Genomic DNA, 19,079 nt, shown 5'->3' with positions numbered 1-19,079 from the left:
ATGGTTGTCTGAGATTCCAGTGAGTCATTCTTAAGATAATTCCTGGTGCACGATGCGTGCTTTTCCTGCAATTTCTGCTCTCACTTTCACCCAATGAAGGAAGAGGTGATTAGAAGCCACTTGGGCAGGGGTGGGTGAAGACGTGAGGAAACTCAGCCTGAGGCCCAGCAGGGTGCCTGAGGCCAGAACCTGTGCTGCTTGCCCACAGGGCAGGGATCTGAAGCCAGGACTGGGACTCTAGAGCCTGTGCTGTCCCAGCTTCTGCACAAGAAATGAATCCTTGCAGGGGCGGGGAGTGGGGCAGGAACATCTGCAGCAGCACCACTGCCCCCACATTACACATAACCTGGCTCCGTCATTTCCTGAGTAACCCTGAGCAAGTCACTCACCCTCTCTGGGCCTCAGCTATCTCACCTGGAAAATGGCTCTAATGGCTCTGCAAAATGGCTCTAATATCTACCCAGATGACTGTTCCACTAGATGTGGGCCACTCAGTAAACGTGCACCTTTATAACCTCAGAGCTGTCACCCCGTGTCAAGCTTCCTCTTCCTGTCACTACCGGACTCATGGACTAACTCAGGATGTGCCTTCCAAAAGTCAGTGTATCAGACATCTCATTTCATCCTGATCTGAGGCCTGCAAACTCCCGCACCCACCTGGTGTTTCGTCTTATCTGGAGAACTGAGTGAGAGATGCAGGCAGAGACGGAACACAGAGACACGGGTTGGGGAGAGCATAATGTGTGCGTAGCAGAGCAAGACCAGGATCTTCCTTATCCCCCCACAATATGTGAGAACCACCCTTCCCATCTCTAACTCCCCACACTGGTCTGAGAATTTCTCCAGAGGTAATGAAGTTGTAATTTGAGGCCAGTGGAGTTCAGGGTAAAGCCCCAGGCTCTGGTGCAGGGTGGGGTTGAATTACACCATCACCACTTTCTGACTGGGTACTCCTGGGGAAGTGCTCGCCCCTCTGTACCTCAGTTTCCTCCTGTGGAAAATGGAGGTCTTCATTAACAGGTCAACAGCAGGTCTGCTCACGGTGGCTGAGAAGAGGTCGGATCAGCACGGAGGCTAGGGCCTGGCACCCTAACAGCTCAGCAGGTGTTAGCTGCGATTGCTACCAGTATTTGGGTACTGGCTACTCTAACTAGATCCTCCTCCTCCTGTCAGTGAGGGCCAGTAGAGGCTCTTCTGGGTGCTGCTGGGTCCCCAGCACTGCAACACAGACCTGGCAAGGCAGCACTTGGGGGGCTGTTTTCTGATTGAACAAATGGAAAAGACTGCAAGAAGTTCTGAGCTAGACCTCAGCTTACTGAGAGAGGGGCAGAGGGAGGGAAGAGAGAGATGCAGTGATGAGGAGAAGCTAGAAAAGATAAGGAAAGGGAGCTCTCTGTATCCAGCCCACTCACTTCACAGACGGGGAAAGTGAGGCCTGAGAGAGGCAGAGATGTCCTAAGCCCAAGCACCTGCCCCCACACCTGGCTGCCTCCCTTCCCCAAGTCTGACCTGCTCGTAGGCTCTGGGAACAGACAGATGCACTAGAAAAAACACAGGACTTTATTTTTCCCATTACAAAGGGCAGGTCTTCGCAGGATGAGAGCAGGAATTCTGACGGCAGGGAGGAGGCCCCTACTTGCCAGCGATGAGCGGGTTCCGCAGGACCACGATGACCGAGTCCCCGCGCAGGAACATCTTGGAGATGTAGCGATCCTTGTTGACTGGCTTGGACTTCTTCTTGCCCTTGCCACTCTTGGGGACCTCGGTCCACATCTCCTTCACATTCTCCAACACCATGTTGCAGTGCCTGGGGTGGGGGGAGGCACCGGGATTGAGCGGGGAGCCTTCCATCCGCCCCTCTTCCAGCAGCACCCACAGAACGTGCAGGCCTGGGACCAGGGCAGCTCGGGCACCCACGCCACCTCTGCCAGTCCTCAGGTTGAGGCCTGGGCGAAGCACTTCACCCTTCTGGGCCCCAACGTCCTGCTCTCTAAAACGGAGCCATTCCCAGAGCCCCCCTCATAGGGCTGCCATGAAGATAAGTCAATACCGCATTCTCGAAAAGACTCAGAACAGAGCCCCGGCCCAAGGTAAAGGTAAGCAAAATGGGTCTGCTTGAGTTTCCGAACTCCAAGGACTTCCAAAGGCAGCAGCACAGCAGCCGCTTTTCTGCGGAACCAGAGGCCCCTGGGGCCTCTGAGGGTACATGGCGCCTCCACTGCCGGCCCACGTGGTCCCTGTCTCTTCATGGTGCCAGAGGGACGCGTGTGAGGACAGGATGGATTGACTCACTCCGCAGGCACTTAAAATGAATACAGCCCTGAAGCAACAGAGGAGGACATCCCTGCCCTGACCAGGTCTGCATTCCAGGGAAGAGAGAAGAAGGCTACGGAAGTCAACAGACGGACCCGATACACTGTCAGATTATGTTACCTGCTAGGAAGAACAATTAAAGCCAGGCCAAGGGATGGAAGGATAGAAGGAAATGTTACCGAGTGGCAAGAGAAACAGAAAATAGTTAAGAAGAGTGGGGAAGCTCTGCACCTTGCTGTGGAGTGATAGCCAGGAGGGACTGCTGAGTGACAAATGCCAAGTACGCGAGAAAGCGATTCTTTTGAGGGGAAGAAAGGGGGCAGGAGGAGCATCAATGTTGCCCACTTGCTTGTACAACACAGAATCCTAGAAAACATTCAGAGACGGAGGTGGGGGCAGTGGGGTGACCTGGGTAGACTGGGGACAGGTTGGATGGAAAGTCTTCATTAGAATGCTACTCCTGTTTTTGGAATCCTGTGAACATGTAAGCAATTTAGAGAAAAATAAGTTTAAAAAGGGGGGGGGGCGCCTGGGTAGCTCAGTGGGTTAAAGCCTCTGCCTTCAGCTCAGGTCATGATCTCAGAGTCCTGGGATCAAGCCCTGCATCGGGCTCTCTGCTCAGCAGGGAGCCTCATTCGCCCTCTCTCTGCCTGCCTCCCTGCCTACTTGCAGTCTCTGTCTGTCAAATAAATAAATAAAAAATCTTAAAAAAACAACAACAACAAAAAAAGAAGTAGCATACCAATATGGAAACATTTCCAAGGTATACTGTTAAGTGAAAAAGCTGAGGTCTAAAACTGTGTGATGTGGGGCGCCTGGGTGGCTCAATGGGTTAAGCCTCTGCCTTCAGCTCAGGTCATGATCCCAGAGTCCTGGGGTCGAGCCCTGCATCCGTCTCTCTGCTCAGCATGGAGCCGGCTTCTCCCCCCTCCTCTCTGCCTGCTTGTGATCTCTGTCTGTCAAATTAAAAAAATAAAATAAAATAAAAAACCTTTAAAAAAATAAATAAAATAAAACGGTGTGATGTGCCATTAGCAGTGAATTAAAAGTAAAGGAAAGCACCCTCCTCTGTCCGTTGGTCTGATGTCATGTGAGGAGACAGACCTGAGGAATTAGCCATGGAGGGATTCGTGGGGAGGGACACTGGTGGGCAAGGAGCAAAGACTCGCTCTTCATTGGGCGCTTTTGTTTCTTTTCAATTTTGCCTCAACTGAATGCACTGCTCCCCCAAGAAAGTAACGTAATTAATAAAGTAAGTATTGGGGTTAGGAACGCCTTAGTGCCCTGCAGGGACGTTCTCAGACCACTGGCACAGTGTGAAAACAAGATGCAGAAGAGCACATGGGAGATTCAGTCTTAAACATAATTAAGTTTATGACATGACGGCATGTCAATTAGACCTCAAGAAAGCTGCTCGCTAACATCACAGAAGGGTCCCTGCAAGTGTGTGAGAGTCTAGTGTGCTACAGCAGGATATGTTCTAGGGTGAGAGGCTGGGCAGGATGGAGAGGTGGGAAGCTGATGTGGGGACAAGCAGCAGCAGCGAGGGGAAGAGGAGAGAATCACCTTAAAAAACAAAACAAAACAAAACACAGGGGCGCCTGGGTGGCTCAGTCTGTTGGGCATCTGCCTTTGGCTTGGGTCATGATCCCAGGGTCCTGGGATCGAGCTCCCATCAGGCTCCCTGCTCGGTGGGGAACCTGCTTCTCCCTGTCTCCTCCCAGCTCACCATCTCTGTCACTTTCTCTGTCTCTCTCTCAAATAAATAAATAGAATGTTTAAAAAAGAGGGGAAAAAAGTATACATGTGGGGTGCCTGGGTGGTGCAGTCAGTTGAATGGTGACTTTTGGTCTCAGCCTGGGTCACGATCTCACATTGTGAGATTGAGCCCTGCCTTGGGCTCTGAACTCAGTGCAGAGTCTTGCTTGGAACTCTCTCTCCCTCTGCCCCTCCACCCTAAATTAAATAAATCTTTTGGTTTTTTTTAAAAGATTTTATTTATTTGACAGAGATCACAAGTAGGCAGAGAGAGAGGAGGAAGCAGGCTCCCCACTGAGCAGAGAGCCCGATGCAAGGCTCGATCCCAGAACCCTGGAATCATGACCTGAGCTGAAGGCAGAGGCTTTAACCCACTGAGCCACCCAAGCACCCCTAAATTAAATAGATCCTAAAATAAATGTGCGTGTGCACACACACACATATATAAATAAACCACCACCTACTGTGCTGTTGCTAAGTGCCAGGTCCCTCTTCTAAGCACGAAGTCCACAGTCCTCACTGCATCTCACCCCCAAGGACGCAAACACTAGGGTCACCTCCAGCTTCCAGTGCAGGATACCGGGCACAGTGGGAGGCCATTCTGGTAGTGGCAGGGCCCGTGTTCAAATCCAAGTTTACCTGCCTCCATGGGCTCGGCACTTCCTATTCTCATTCTCATTGTCCTCGAGAAGAAACCGAAGTTCAGAGTGAAAAGACCCATTCATGGTCACATAACAGCGTGTGGCGAAAACATTCTAGACTTACGCTTTGCCACACTACTTCCCACATGCTAACTGAAGCCTGCAGGATATATGTTTGCTGAGCATTTACCACGTGAGCTACTGAGCCAAGGACTCTTCCTACAGAAATCCTTAATCCTCACCACCATCATGCGAGGGGTATTTTTATGACACCCTTTTTGCAGACAAGGACACTGAGGCCCAGAAAGGAAAAAAACCACTCGCTGTTCCATCTGGCTGGAACACTCGGACCGCAAGTGAAGCTTGCTCCTTCACTGTATCTAGATCTGATCGTCATGACCTCTTCCTGTGGGGACCTCTCGTGTTACAGTCTAGGACAGCACCTCCTTCCCAGCACTCCAACTCTCATTTGGCTTTTCTTTTTTTTTTTTTTAAGATTTTATTCATTCACGATAGGGAGTGAGCAAGAGCAAGCACGAACTGGGTCGGGGCAGAGGGAGAGGGAGAAGTAGACTCCCCACCGAGCAGAGCCCTGACGCAGGGCTCAATCCCCTGACCCGAGGATCTTGACATGTACACGGGAGCAGATTCCCACCAGAGTCACCCAGGCGCCCCTAGCTTTACATTTCTTACGACAAATTATTTACATGCCCGCTGTCGGCTTCCCGACCTATGGCGTGAGTTCTCAGAGTATAGGACCCATCTTTGTTTTAGTCACTGCTGTCTCTGGACCCTAAAAAAAGTACTGGGCACGGGTACTCTACATTATAACAGCAAAAAGCGATGAAGAGGTTCCTGCGTGCCCGAGGCTGTACTGCTGATGACTTCATTACATGTCGCATGTGTTAAGTCACTGAATCTCTGCAACCACCAGAATTAGCGTCATCATATGGAAGAGATCAAGTTACTTGCTGAAGGTCGCCTGGCTGCTAAGAGGCAGAGCTGGGACACGAATCCAGAAGCCTGGCTCCCATGTTCGTGCCCAGCACTACTGCACCACCCAGCTGGATGGACCACAAGATACGGCAAGACACCGTCGCACCTTGTGGTCCTCAGGTACTTATGCCCCAGGACTCTGAAAATCTTGACTTTGGGCTCCTCACTCTAGAGCTGGGACCACATCTCTGGGCTTGGACAGAACACGTTCCACGACCCCGGAACTCACCTGTCGAAGGCCTTCACGCGGCCCAGGAGCTTCTTGTTGTTGCGACAGTTGATGAGCACCTGGGTGTTGTTCTTGACTGACTGCGTGAGCACAGAGAGCGGACCCGTGTTGAACTCTTCCTCCTCCCGCTTCTGCAGCTCCTCTGGGGTCATCTCACTCTTGGGCTTGTTGAGGAGGCTCCTGAGTGGCAAGCATGGAACCCACAGGTGAGGGGGCCCAGTGCTGCAGCTTGTGTGGTCACATGGCCTTGCACTTGGGTGTCTCCCCAACCTTTCCCTGACACTCCCACCCTCCTGCTCAGTCCCTCTCGCTTGCCGTCACCTCTCAGATGCATAACAGACACTGCCAGTCTCACACAGCCTCCGCTGAGCTCCAGATCTCCCAACCACCCCAACCTCCTCCATCCACAGCCTTCCTCGTCTCCATCCTTCTAGTTCCCTGAGCAAAAAACTCTGCTATCAGTTTGACTCTTCTCACATCATACATTCAATGTGCCAGCAAATCCTGACATCTGTCTCTAAAACAGACCCAAAAGCTCACCTTTCTTACCGTGGCCTAACCTCCATCACCTCTCTCTTCTAACAGCCTTATTTGCCTCCCTGCCTCCACTCATGCTCCCCAACGGTCTGTTTCCCGGAGGAGTCCCAGAGGTTTTATCAAAAAGTAAGTCGTATCTTCTCATGCTTCGAAACCCTCCCATGCCTTCCATCTCTCTCTCTTTTTTTTTTTTAAAGAATTATTTATTTATTTGACAGAGATCACAAGTAGGCAGAGAGGCAGGCAGAGAGAGAGAGGAGGAAGCAGGCTCTCCGCAGAGCAGACAGCCCGACGCGGGGCTCGATCCCAGGACCCTGGGATCATGACCTGAGCCGAAGGCAGAGGCTCTAACCCACTGAGCCACCCAGGCGCCCCAACCTTCCATCTCTTTGCAAAAGATAAAATCCGAAGTTTTTACAATGCCCTGCATCTGCCCATCCCTCGGGTCCACCAGTGGCCTCCTAGGTGGTCCTTTAAGGTATCAGGCAAACTTTCACCTTGGGCCTTTGCATTTGCTTTCCCTCTGTTTTTACCCTCCCCAGATATCTCCATGGATCTCAGGGTCTTCAGGTCTTTGTTCACCTGTAGCCTTCTCAATGTGTCCTACACTGGTTATTAAGTTACTCTCTCTCAAAACTGGCACACCCCATTGCTTTTACCCAGCTCTATTGTTTCTTTACTCACAGCTCTGGTCACCTAACACGCCCTATGCTTTATATGTTTTATTATCAGTGTATTCATTGCCGGCCTTTTCCCACCCCCGAAGCTGCGGCTGGAGAGATTTTTTTTCTTATGGGGCAGGAGTGGTATTCACTGATGTAGCCCACGAGTCTAAAGCAGTGCCCGATAAGGGACTGCTCAATAAATAACTGCTGAGTGAGTATATAAATCAGAAAAATCATTTCGGCGACTCGCGAGCTGAAAAACTCTCGAATGAGGTGAAAAGCCAACCGCCTCCACCTCAAACTGTCCAGAAAAGTCCCGCACCTAAAGCCGTTATTTCTAAGACTCCACACTCCCGTTTCCCATGTTCTTTGCTTCCCCTTAAAATCCCTTTCAGTAAGACCAATTATCTGGGAAATCCCAGCCGGTTAACGGATAAAGATGCCTTCTGTCTCGAACTCAGGACCCGTCAAAGGCCCTACGCCCGTCCTCAAACCCGTCAGGAGAAGGCGCGTACTTTCCCCCTAAAATCTCTGCCCTCGTCCCGCCTCTTCCCGCCACCGGTAAGCGGCCACATTTACGTCCTCAACCTCACCCCCGCCACCAAAGCCTAGCCCGGCCTCACATGGTAGTAGCGGCCGCGGTCCCAGGTCAGCACCGTCTCCTCCGCGTTGCGGCTGCCTCTGAAGAGAGAGCCACAGGCGGGACTTCCGTTTCCGGCAGCTCACTTCCGCCAGCGCCTGCGCGATCTCAACCTGCAGGGGCGTGGCCTGTTGCCATAGCGACCCGCGCCAGCGCCGCGCAGGGGTGGGGTGGAAGCATTGCCTAGTAGTTCAAGGTGTTGCGGGACCGTACGAGGCAGATATTCACGACTATGGAGAGAAGGAAAAAACGGATTCGACTCAAATCATCTCGTTGTAGAGCGGCACAGGTTGAAGGAGGGAAAGGACACCCCTTTCCAAATGCCCGCCGGCCCTGCCTTCGGGGGCGCGGCCTCCGCGAAGCCAATCGGCTCCTCGCTTCAGGGACGGACACCGCCCCTTTTCCTTCAGGGTCTGTTCTATTACTTGTCTATTGATCTTCCCGACTCCGAGTAACCAATCCTTTGCCTTCGTACGGGAGGGGCGTGGACCTGCGCCTGGGTCCAATGTTTTCCACGATCAAACATTTCTCATTGGCTTCCTTTCCTCCGCTGAGGCGGAGCCTACCCCTTTCGCGCTCCCTTTTGGGGTTGTGCAACTCTCAGGGGAACCAACCCCCAAAGCCCCAGGGAGACAAGGAGGCGTGTTCTCCGAACGACAGTCCCCATTGGCTTCACTGACCGAGGGAGGGTGGGCTGGTGTAGCCGCTCTTCTTGTTCATTGGCCCGGTGATTCCATGGGGTGGGATTTGGCTGGGCCTAAACTCTCCGCGGTCAGGGACCGGTTTCTGGGCGAAGCTGCCATGCCTTCCGGGGGCCGCGGGCGGTCCCGGCTGCGGCTCGGGGAACGTGGCCTCTTGGAGCCACCCTCACCGCCCAAGCGCCGCCTGCTCCCTCGGGCGCATTTCTTGCCCCTGCTTCTGCTATCCCTGGCCGTGGCCTCGGCGTTCTACACCATCTGGAGCGGCTGGCTCCGCCAGACTGAGGAGCTACCACGGGGCCGGGAGCTGCGGGTGAGGCTGGGCAGGGACAGGGGCACCGCGGGAGCCCTCGTTCCCCTCCTCCCCTTCCCTGCGGTCTCAGGTTGACGTGGCTGTATCGGATGGCCCCAGCCGCAGGTGCTGCGGTCTCCATCGTTAGAGCGCATGCCCGCTGCGAAAGAACTGAGGCTTCGGGCTTATTCTGCAATAGGTGGTTCTCCCGAAGAGGAAGGGTCTTGGGAGTTCTGGGTTCTAATCTGAAAGTCAGCTATTTGGAATAGTCTTCCTCTCTCTCGGCCTTGATTTCTGCGTCAGGATTGGGGTGGGCTGGACCTCAGGGGCTCACAGAGACTTTTCCGGAGTCTAGCATTTATCCTGGAAATCTCCGATGCTGGAGTCTCGAATTCGGAGGAAGAACCGGGGTTTCTTAGGGGCGATGGCGTCCGGGTTGGGGTCGGAAGGGAGGTTGCTCTCACACTCGGCTCTTCCCTCTCCCATCCACTTCTAAGGGCCGGTTGATCGGAAGCCTCCCCGAAGCTCGGCTGCGGAGGGTTGTGGGGCAACTGGACCCAGACCGTCTCTGGAACACTTACCTGCGCCCCCTGCTGGTTGTGCGGACCCCGGGCAGCCCAGGCAATCTCCAAGTCAGAAAGGTAAGGGCCCCCACCTCCAACCCCTGGCCCCGCAGCAGGCATTCTTCCCAAGATCCCCCAAGCAGCTAAGACGCAGAGTTGGGACTCTGACTGGAGCGAGCCTGAATCTAGAGTCCCACGTTGGTAACCACAGGTAGTATTGCCCTCTGTACTCCCTGCAGAAGCTTACTGCGTGCCAGGCAACAGCTCTATGAAGTGAGCACCCATGTAATCCTCACTACGAAGATGGAAACTGAGGACCGGAGCAGTTAGGCATTTTGGCCAAATCAAGAGCTAATAAATGTTATACCGAGGGTTTCAACCCAAATTTCAGATTGACTCTGGGGCTGGCACACTCCCAGAAAGCATCTAGTCATTTGAAGACTTATCCCTAGAGTTCAGATCCCACCTCAACCACTTGGAGTGTGACGTTGGACTAGTTTCTTAACCTCTCTGTGCCTCAGTTTCCTCAGCTATGAAATGGAGCCATCAACAGTCCCTATTCCTACAGGGTTCCTAGAACAGGGCTTTGCACATAGTGAGTGCTACGGACGAGTGAGCTGGGATTAGCCTTGGTGTGGAGAGGCAAGGTCATGACACACCTGGCACTCAGTAGGCCCTCAGCAAAAGCGTGTCAAGGGAATGACTTAACCCAAAGTGGGGTAAATTAGGAGTCAGCCCAAGTGCTCTGCATGGCTCAGGTCACATGGCCCTTCTTCCAACCTCCTCCCCAGTCCCTACCCACCCTCCCACCTCTCTCCTGCCGCTAGTTCCTGGAGGCTACTCTGCGGACCCTGACCGCAGGCTGGCATGTGGAACTGGACCCCTTCACGGCCTCGACACCCCTGGGGCCGCTGGACTTTGGCAACGTGGTGGCCACACTGGACCCGGGGGCTGCCCGTCACCTCACCCTTGCCTGCCATTACGACTCCAAGCTCTTCCCATCTGGGTCGACTCCCTTTGTGGGGGCCACGGATTCGGCTGTGCCTTGTGCCCTGCTGCTGGAGCTGGCCCAGGCCCTCGACAGGGAGCTGAGTAGAGCCAAGGAGCAGGTGAGGAGTGGGGAGAAGGATGGGAGACTGGGGTTGCCTCCACCCCAGTCCAAGCCCCTAACCCTCCCTGCCTGGACTTGTCTTTCTATCTCCGTTCCATACTCGCAGTCACAGGGATCTTTCCTTCCCCTGAGTGTCAGATCCTGTTTCTTCTCTCCCCAGAACCCTCCCATGGCTCCCACCCTATTGCAGACATAAGCCAGAGTTCTTATAGGGGCCCATGAGTCTCCTCTCCCTCCCGTGTCCCTCCTAACCCCACTCTAGCCACCCACTCACTTCATCCCCATTCCTTGGACTTAGAGGGCTCACTCCCATCTGAGAGCTTTCGTACCTACTGTTTGGTCTGGCTAGAATGTGCTTTTTACAGACATCTTCCTGGCTGGCTCCCACCTTTCATTCAAGTGTCCACTCCGATGTCACCACCTCCAAGATGGTTTCCCAGCCACCCCAAGAGAGCCCCCTATCACTATCCCAAGCCTTTATGGTGTTTAATATGGATGTGTTTGTCCATCTGCCCAGCTAGTTCAAAGTCCCTATAGGCCGGGATTTGGCAGCTCTTGTCTTCTGCTGTATTCTCTGAGTCCAGAAGATTCCCTGGCAGTAAATTATGTCAAGAGAAATGTGTAGGATTTGCAAATGAAAGAAAGCAAAAAAAAAAAAAAAAGAAAGAAAGAAAGAAAAAGAAAAAAATGAAATTTAAAAAAAAAAAAAAAAGCACAAATGTCCTCCTGCTTCTCCCCTGCTCAGACCCCTTCCGTGGTTCAGACCCCCTCAGGCCTCTTCACAAAGCTCCCTGGCTCTGGTGCCAACCCTTGGCCTTATTGCTTCTTGCCTGGAAACACTCTCCCCTCTGCCCCGTTTTGCCAGGCCAGCTCCCACTCACCTCCATGCAAACTTCCCTTCCCAGCAGACCCAAAGTGCTCCCCGGGCCAGGTTATCCCCCACTCCCTTCCCATGCTCTTTTGGAACCCCAGAGTTCTTGGAAGCATTCGACCCAAGTGCATTTCACTGCATAATGATTCGTCTGTGGGTCTGTCTCTTCTGTTAAAGGAGCCTAGAGAATAATAAAAATCAGAGCCGCCCCTTCTTAGTTACTATATGCCAGGCGCTGTTCCAGGACCTGGATTTGCACCCTACTGTATGATTAGAATTGTTATTAATCCCATTTTGTCATTTGATGCCTTGAGAAGTTAGTAACTTACCTGTAAGTTACTGCTCGGCTACGAAGGGGCGGAGCCAGGATTTGAACCTAGGTGGTCTGGCTCAGGTTCTGCACTTCTGGCCCCCACGCTCTACAAGTGAGGAGACCTAGTTTGCCCTATTCAGTGGTGCACGCAGGCAGGAAACGTGGACGGGTCGAGGCTGAGGGCTGGAGCCCAGCTGGCCCTGACCCCCGGCTCCTACAGGAGGCCCCGGTGACTCTGCAGCTGCTCTTCTTGGACGGTGAAGAGGCCCTGAAGGAGTGGGGGCCCCAGGACTCCCTCTATGGCTCCCGGCACCTGGCCCAGCTCATGGAGTCTGCCCCCCACAGCCCAGGCCCCACCAGGATCCAGGCTATCGTAAGACCAGGGCCCCCATTGGGTTCCGGTGAGGGCGGGAGAGGGCGACACAAGGTTGGCGATATCCCACCCGGCCTCTCTCTTCCTAGGAGCTCTTCATGCTTCTCGATCTCCTGGGCGCCCCTAATCCGAACTTCTACAGTCATTTCCCTCACACAGCCCGCTGGTTCCATCGCCTGCGGAGCATCGGTAAGCATGAAGGTAGGGGGCGGGCACCGGCCTGGGATGCTGGAGGAACAGCCAGGTGGGGCGGGTACCTGTTCTCTGAGGGGTCATCCAGCCGCCCTCCACCTCCCTGCTGTCTCTCTAAGGCACTAGGGCAAAAACACACAAAGATCCCACGGCAATCAAGTGCGGTGATTCCACACAGGCCTTGGGGTCCAGTAGCCTTGGCTTTGAATTCTGGCTGTGCCTCTTCCCAGTTGTGTGAACCTGGGCCAGTGGCTTCATCTCTCTGAGCCTCCATTTCCTATCTGTAAAATGGACACGATGATAGCGAAAGTAGGGAGATCTACCTTCTAGGCTTAGAGGGAATAGAGGAGACCGGGAACACAGTGAGCCCATGGTAAGGGTTAGCAAACTGCATCCCTGTGGGCATGATCAGTGCCCTGCCCTGCCCTGATCTGTGAAAAGGGAGCCTTTGACCCTGAGGGGCTGACCCTTGCTTTCTAACCCCCACCGCTACCAGAGAAGCGACTGCACCGCCTAAACCTGCTACAGTCTCATCCCCAGGAAGTGATGTATTTCCAGCCGGGGGAGCCCCCTGGCTCCGTAGAAGATGACCACATCCCCTTCCTCCGTCGAGGTACTTGCTGTGGGGGTGGAGGTAGGGGGGCAGTGTCCAAGGGAGGGACAGGTGGGACCTGGATCTGGCCCCTTCCCAGGGTCGGGGACCGGTGGCAAGTTGCTGAACATCTTTGTGCCTCGACTTTCTCATCTGTAGAATGGGGCACTAAGAGACCCTATCTCAGACTTGTTGAGGGGACCGAATGAGCTCCTCATACATGTACAGACGTTACTTGCACAGTGCCTGGCCCACAGTAAGCATTCAGAGAATATTAGCTACTACTGGCGGTGCCTCAGTGAGCACAGATTCCAGTACTTGTCTTTCAAGGCCCAGCGGGAGCCCCGCAGAATCACGGAGGAGCTTCCAAAAATGTCCAGTTGCGTTTTAGGCGTTTTTCATTTCACTGACCCACAATCTAGGGTCTCTGCGTTAGTTTTACAAAACTCCCAGATGATTCTGCTGCACAGCCAGGGCGGAAGACATCTGGTAGAGGGGTTCAGAACATAGGTTTTAGAATAGGACAGACTGGGGCGCCTGGGTGGCTCAAAGGCAGATGCTCAGCCAAAGCATCTGCCTTTGGCTCAGGTCATGATCCCGGGGTCCTGGGATAGAGCCCCGCCTCAGGCTTCCTGTTCAGTGGGGAATCTGCTGCTCCCTCTGCCTGCTGCCCCTCCTGCTTGTGCTCTCGCTCTCTCTGTCAAATAAATAAAGTCTTAAAAAAAGGGGGGAGGGGAGCTATTCATAAAGAGAAAAAGAGCCTAATAATATACCTGGCAATCTGAGGTCAAAGACATCTTTCCCTTCTTCTGGTCTTTGCATAACCCCGTATGTTTTGAGTTTTTCTAGTTGGCGTGTAAGAACAATACATGTACTGGATATGTATATATTTTTAAACGAACATGTTGCCCTCACATGCTTAAATCATCCTTCAGAGTTCTTCAAGTGCCAGGACAGGGTATCTTCTGGGTGGGGGGTGCGGTGAGGCAAGTTTCCCTGGGCCTGGGGCTGGGCTCCTGGGTTGGCCTGACCAAGCCTCCCCTCTCTCCTGCCAGGGGTCCCAGTGCTCCACCTCATCTCCATGCCCTTCCCCGACGTGTGGCACACACCCCACGACTCTGAGGCCAACCTGCACCCCCCCACAGTGCACAACCTCAGCCGCATCCTCGCCGTGTTCCTGGCTGAGTATCTGGGGCTCTAGCCTCCACGGCTGACGCTGGAGGAGAGGAGCCCGGCCAGGACGTGCCAAGGACACGTGGAACCAATGGACCTCAGGCCAGGCCGCCCCTCGGTATGCTGGCTTATCCTTTTATTTGGCATGGGTTCTACTTGTGCTATGATTTGAAGACCCTCTTTCCTCTGTCTCAAACCACCATTCTTTAAAGACATGGAGGAGTCAAGACCACTGTGGGGTTGGCAGCCAAAGGCTCTTCTCAGTTTCATGGTCGGCATACCCTGGGCTGGCATCTGGACCGGTCACAGCACCCCACCAAATGAATTCTCTGCGGCTTGTGTTTTTATGTCCATGGACTGCCGTGTGGGGGTCCACAGGGGATGTGCTTGGACGCAGGAACAGAGGAGGTGGAAGCCAATATTTGGGAACTCGAGTCGGCCAGACCCAAGGGCAACAGACCAATGTTTCTGTGAAACATATTCTACAGATTAGCATTACAAGGTGTTGCATGAAAAAGGGGATCGAAGACACGGGATGAGACATTAAATGAGTTTCTTCATTGCACAATGTGAATTTTCAAGATTAAGAGGGAGTGCAGTGTTGTCTCCCCAAAGTATTTCACCACGGGAGCCCTTTATGGGGAAGCACCTAGAACTAGGGTACCTCAGAAGACACTTTGGGAAATGCTAGGTTTTGACAGTTCGAGTGTATTCATGGGAGGAATGAGTAAGACGGATTCACTGCCAACGAGTTCTACCAAACCATCCTTTCCTTTTCACTTGTGGGTTGAGGAAGTACTTCCCAACCCAGCTAAGGTTCAGACTCAACGGGGGTGCTTACTAAAAAATCCAGACTCCCACGTTCCACCCCAGACATCCTGAATCAGAACTCCAGGGAGGGGCTGGGACTCTGCAATGAGCCACTGAGGGAGTCTCCCGATCAGAGAAGTTGGGGACCTGCTGTCCTTAAGGATACAGCGTGGGGTCTTCCCAGTGGCTTAGCAAACCTACTCAAAAGAAAACCATAAACCAGAGGATGCCTAGAGAGGGGGTCATCCTGTAGGGCTCTGTGCCTGGCAGTTTTGTGACTCAGATGGAGCCCTGGTAGGCGGTGGGGAGGCCAGGCCAGGATGGAGGGCTACTTAGCAAAGGTGAGCACGGGCCTTCCAAGGCAGCTCGAAGCCTCGAGAGAACTCACAGGCTGAAGCTGAGGGTCTCAAACAAGCAAGGATATGTAGACCGGTCCTTGTTCATGGCTTGCCACAGTAGTTGACCTGTACCGAGCCTCTCCCGTGTGCCAGGCGCCGTAAGCACTTATCAGGTCAGGTGGTCTCCGCCCAAGTCCTGAGGTTGGTCCAGTTTCTGGTTCTCCTTTTGCAAAGGAGGCTGCGAGGGCTCAGGATCATGACCCGGTTGTTGACAGAGCCTACCTGCTCACCCACAACTGCAACTCCTAACCTCACGTCCGGACTCCCAGAGATGACCTGTGCCGCGCCCACAGATGGTTGGTGAAGAGGAGCTCCTCCTGGGGCTCTACTCGCTGCAAGCCAGAGCCGGGGGTCGGGGTGCGAGTGAGGGAGGGGGGGAGATCTCTTAAGAGGTGGAGGTGACACGAGTCCCGAGTTTAGAACCGGAAATTGGGGACGCCTGGGTGGCTCAGTTGGTTAAGCAGCTGCCTTCGGCTCAGGTCATGATCCCAGCGTCCTGGGATCGAGTCCCACATCGGGCTCCTTGCTTGGCAGGGAGCCTGCTCCTCCCTCTGCCTCTGCCTGCCATTCTGTCTGCCTGTGCTCGCTTTCTCTCCATCTCTCTCTCTGACAAATAAATAAAATCTTAAAAAAAAAAAAAAAAAAAAGATAGAACCGGAAATTGACGGACATCAACAGCCAGGGCGGCAAGGCTCCCCAACCACAGGAACAGCTCCTTTATTCATTCTTCGTGTGGCAGGCACAGTGCCAGGCACGTAAGAGCACCCCGTCTCTTCATCTCACAGCCACCCCAGAAGTAGGGGAGACCATCACCTCTATCAGAGACAGGGAGCCACATGCTGTTAACGCCCCGGGCTCTCCATGTGTGGTTGCGGACCGCACACCGGGCAAGGGGGCCTGATGCACACTTTCCCCTGGAATCTGGGGCAGGGATCGGTAGCCCATTTCACAGATGGGGCTGCTGCGGTTTGGCATGATGTCTTCCCTAGTTCCTGTCGGTCCCCCAGACTTCGCACTCTGACAGGGTCCCTAGGTTTATCTGAGGAGCACAATGCCTGAGCACTCTGAGTACCAATGTCCCACAAATCCATGTTCTTGGAGGGACTGTCAGGATTCCCATCTTTACTTGAAACATCTTCAGAGAAATCAGTGGCTGCAGATCATGTGTCTAGGCACTTTTCTTCAAAATGCGTTCACTTACGATGCACTGGTCTTACCGGTGTCATTCATCAGTCTGGAATTCGCGACCATCCTGTCTTAAAATATCATCTTCGCATCACTGTCTCTTCCGATTCTAGGCCAACTGAATGTGTTATAGACATTCTCACTATCTTCCATAACATTCTTCTCTATTTTCTTTTTTATTTGTTTCTGCCTCTGTGCTCCTTTTTGGACCTAGCTTTAGTTCAATTGTATTTTTCACTTGTGTCTGATTTGCTGTTGAGCTCAGCCTCTGAGTTTTTACTTTGGGTTCTTGTGTCTGGGGCTTTTTCCCTTTCCCATCTGCTGGGCCATTATTTCATTCTGGGTGGCCTGCAGAGATTTCCAAGCCCTTTTACAGAAGGCAGAGCAATCCTGTGGAAACTTTCGTAAGCTGTTAAGCACAGAGTATCCCCCGCTTTCCAAGCTTGTCACGCCGCTGCACTTCCACAAAAGACCTTAGGGGATGCCTGGGTGGCTCAGTTGGTTAAGTGTCTGCCTTCAGCTCAGGTCATGATCCCGGGGTCCTGAGATCGAGTCCTGCATCATGCTCCTTGTTCAGCGGGGAGCCTGCTTCTCCCTCTGCTTCTGCTCTGACAAATAAACCTAAAAAGAAAAACAAGGGGTGCCTGGGTGGCTCAGTGGGTTAAAGCCTCTGCCTTCGGCTCAGGTCATGGTCCTGGGGTCCTGGGATCGAGCCCCACATCGGGCTCTCTGCTCAGCAGGGAGCCTGCTTCCTCCTCTTTCCCTCTGCCTGCCTCTCTGCCTACTTGGGATCTCTGTCAAGTAAATAAATAAAATCTTTAAAATAAAATAAAAAAAAAAGCCCCCACACACCCTACCTTAGTACCTGTTCTAACAGAAAGAGATCCAAAAAAGATCTTCACTTCTCTGAAAAAAGCCATTACTGTACCATGGTAGGTCTTTTATGAAAGCCAAGTGGTATAATTTGAGCTTTTGGAAAGTAAGGGAAAACCCGTCTTTTTTTTTTTTTAAAGATTTTATTTATTTATTTGACAGAGAGAAATCACAAGTAGGCAGAGAGGTAGAGAGAGAGAGAGGAGAAAGCAGGCTCCCCGCTGAGCAGAGGGCCTGATGCGGGACTTGATCCCAGAACCCCGAGATCATGACCTGAGCCGAAGGCAGCAGCCCAACCCACTGAGCCACCCAGGCGCCCGGGAAAACCCGTATTCTAATCCGTGACTGGAGGGTTCACTGATCAAAGACCTTGTGAATCTGCTTTTGCTCTGTTGTCTCTGCTGGTTCTTGCTTGTGGTGGTTTATTTCCATGCATGTTGAGTGACTTGACTGTGGGCTGCTCATGGCCTGAAAAATCATTTGTGGGGATTCTAGATGACCATTCCTTACACTGGAGGATTTATGTTTGTTTCTGTCAGACAGCTCGGCTCAGAAGTACCCTGAACACAAGGATGACGCCACACACCCGAGCCAAGGGCAGCCCGTATCTGCACAGTCTCGGGGTCCACTTTCTTCTCTCCTTTGGTCTTGTGCCCCGCTTTTCTGCAGTCTTCTGGGCTGTCCTCTGTACCTGAGCTTGTAGCTTGGTGGGGTCCCATCTCCGATTAAATTCCCCACCTTGGCCCCGCCTTCCGCCTGCTTATCCTAGTAAGACCGCTGCGCAGAAACCCACATTTGACACAAGCAAATACCCTCAGACCAAAAGTGGCTTCAGGGTCCCATATCTCTTCCCCTGAAATTTTTGGTGTGGTACATCCTTTAGCTGTAGAATATTGGCTAGTTGGATGCTTTTCTTCTTCTTCTTTTTTTTTTTTTACTACCTTTTTTCAGCAGGAGAATCCAAGTAATCTGGCCCATCCCTCCAGAGAAAATGGAAATCCCACAAAGCCAGGCTGAGACCCAAACCCAGGTCTCTCCGATTCTAAATTCCAAGTATTTCAGTAACTACCATGATAGTTCTTAGTCTCTCTGGTCATTTTTATTCCCTGATAAGAACGTCAGAGGCTGTTGGAGTACTTGGGTGGCTTGGTGGGTTAAGTGTCCCACTCTTGATTTTGGCTCGGGTCATGGGACTGAGCCCAGTCTCCAGCTCCATGCTGAGTGTGACGCCTGCTTGGGATTCTCTCTCCCTCTGCCCCTCCCCAGTATGTACACTCGCGCTCCCTCTCTCTCAAATAATTAAGTCTTTAAAACAAAGTCAGAGACTGTTAATAACCTCTCACCATTCATTCTTCCCTATTCCTTTATACTAGAATTTTTAAAAATGACTTAATTCCCCTTTTTTATTTAGTAACTGACTGTTTTGAGGCTTTAATTATAGAGATCTTTAGTAAGTTTTTTTTGTTAGGCATAATGTACTCAGCTGTAAAACCACATGTCCCAGTCTCCCTGGCAGCCATTCGATACGGCTGATGCTCGGACCAGTGAGTTGTACATGTAAGTAGAGTATAATACTTATGGGAGGCAGGAGCCTTCTCTTCCTGCAAATTGGTGATGGTCAGAATTCTAGCAGGTCCACGGCCAAAGGACGGGGAGCCAGAAGCAGCCTGGATTCCTGAGGACTTCAAGGCCACCATTATCTGCCCACTTGGGATTTCTAAAGAAATGAAAACTATCTTGTTTAAGCTACTACTATTTTGAGATTTTTGAATCCAAAATGACACAGATGAAGAGTCAAAAATAATCTCAAGCTAAGGGACTTGGCGAAGGATCCTTCTCCCAATCTTTTCCGGCTC

At 52.5% G+C, this 19,079-nt stretch overlaps 2 protein-coding genes across 3 annotated transcripts; one reads left to right on the top strand and one right to left on the bottom strand.

Annotated features, from left to right (window-relative positions):
* Positions 1-1,537: 1,537 nt before the first annotated feature.
* Positions 1,538-7,850, bottom strand: SNRPD2 (small nuclear ribonucleoprotein D2 polypeptide). Its single transcript, XM_044257094.1, has 3 exons — positions 7,763-7,850; positions 5,938-6,117; positions 1,538-1,807 (listed from the first exon to the last, which is right to left on the bottom strand). Coding segments are annotated over exons 1-3 (357 nt in total). The 5' UTR covers positions 7,765-7,850; the 3' UTR covers positions 1,538-1,632.
* Positions 7,851-8,523: 673 nt separating this feature from the next.
* QPCTL (glutaminyl-peptide cyclotransferase like) lies at positions 8,524-14,531 on the top strand. Of its 2 annotated transcripts, XM_044257090.1 has the most exons (7): positions 8,524-8,790; positions 9,267-9,410; positions 10,160-10,441; positions 11,848-12,000; positions 12,090-12,189; positions 12,689-12,805; positions 13,840-14,531. In XM_044257090.1, exons 1-7 carry the CDS (start codon positions 8,581-8,583, stop codon positions 13,983-13,985), a joined length of 1,152 nt encoding a protein of 383 aa, XP_044113025.1. In that variant the 5' UTR covers positions 8,524-8,580; the 3' UTR covers positions 13,986-14,531. The 2 variants fall into 2 exon arrangements, with proteins under 2 accessions (XP_044113025.1, XP_044113026.1); XM_044257091.1 differs by lacking the exon at positions 12,689-12,805 and having other exon boundaries at positions 8,532-8,790.
* Positions 14,532-19,079: the final 4,548 nt, after the last annotated feature.

Source organism: Neovison vison, chromosome 7, assembly GCF_020171115.1.
Source record: "Neovison vison isolate M4711 chromosome 7, ASM_NN_V1, whole genome shotgun sequence".
Taxonomy (NCBI): Eukaryota; Metazoa; Chordata; class Mammalia; order Carnivora; family Mustelidae; genus Neogale; species Neogale vison.
Note: the sequence above shows the minus strand (reverse complement) of the source record. Positions and strands in the feature narration are given on the sequence as shown.

Bases quoted from the DNA above. Each gene is read 5' to 3' on its own strand.
- SNRPD2 (XM_044257094.1), bottom strand. The intron at 1,808-5,937 runs GTGAGTTCCGGG...CCCCCACCCCAG, and splicing joins CGCGTGAAGGCCTTCGACAG to GCACTGCAACATGGTGTTGG.
- QPCTL (XM_044257090.1), top strand. From the start codon at position 8,581: ATGCCTTCCGGGGGCCGCGGGCGGTCCCGGCTGCGGCTCGGGGAACGT. The intron at 12,001-12,089 runs GTAAGACCAGGG...CTCTCTTCCTAG, and splicing joins CCACCAGGATCCAGGCTATC to GAGCTCTTCATGCTTCTCGA. The intron at 12,190-12,688 runs GTAAGCATGAAG...CACCGCTACCAG, and splicing joins CCATCGCCTGCGGAGCATCG to AGAAGCGACTGCACCGCCTA.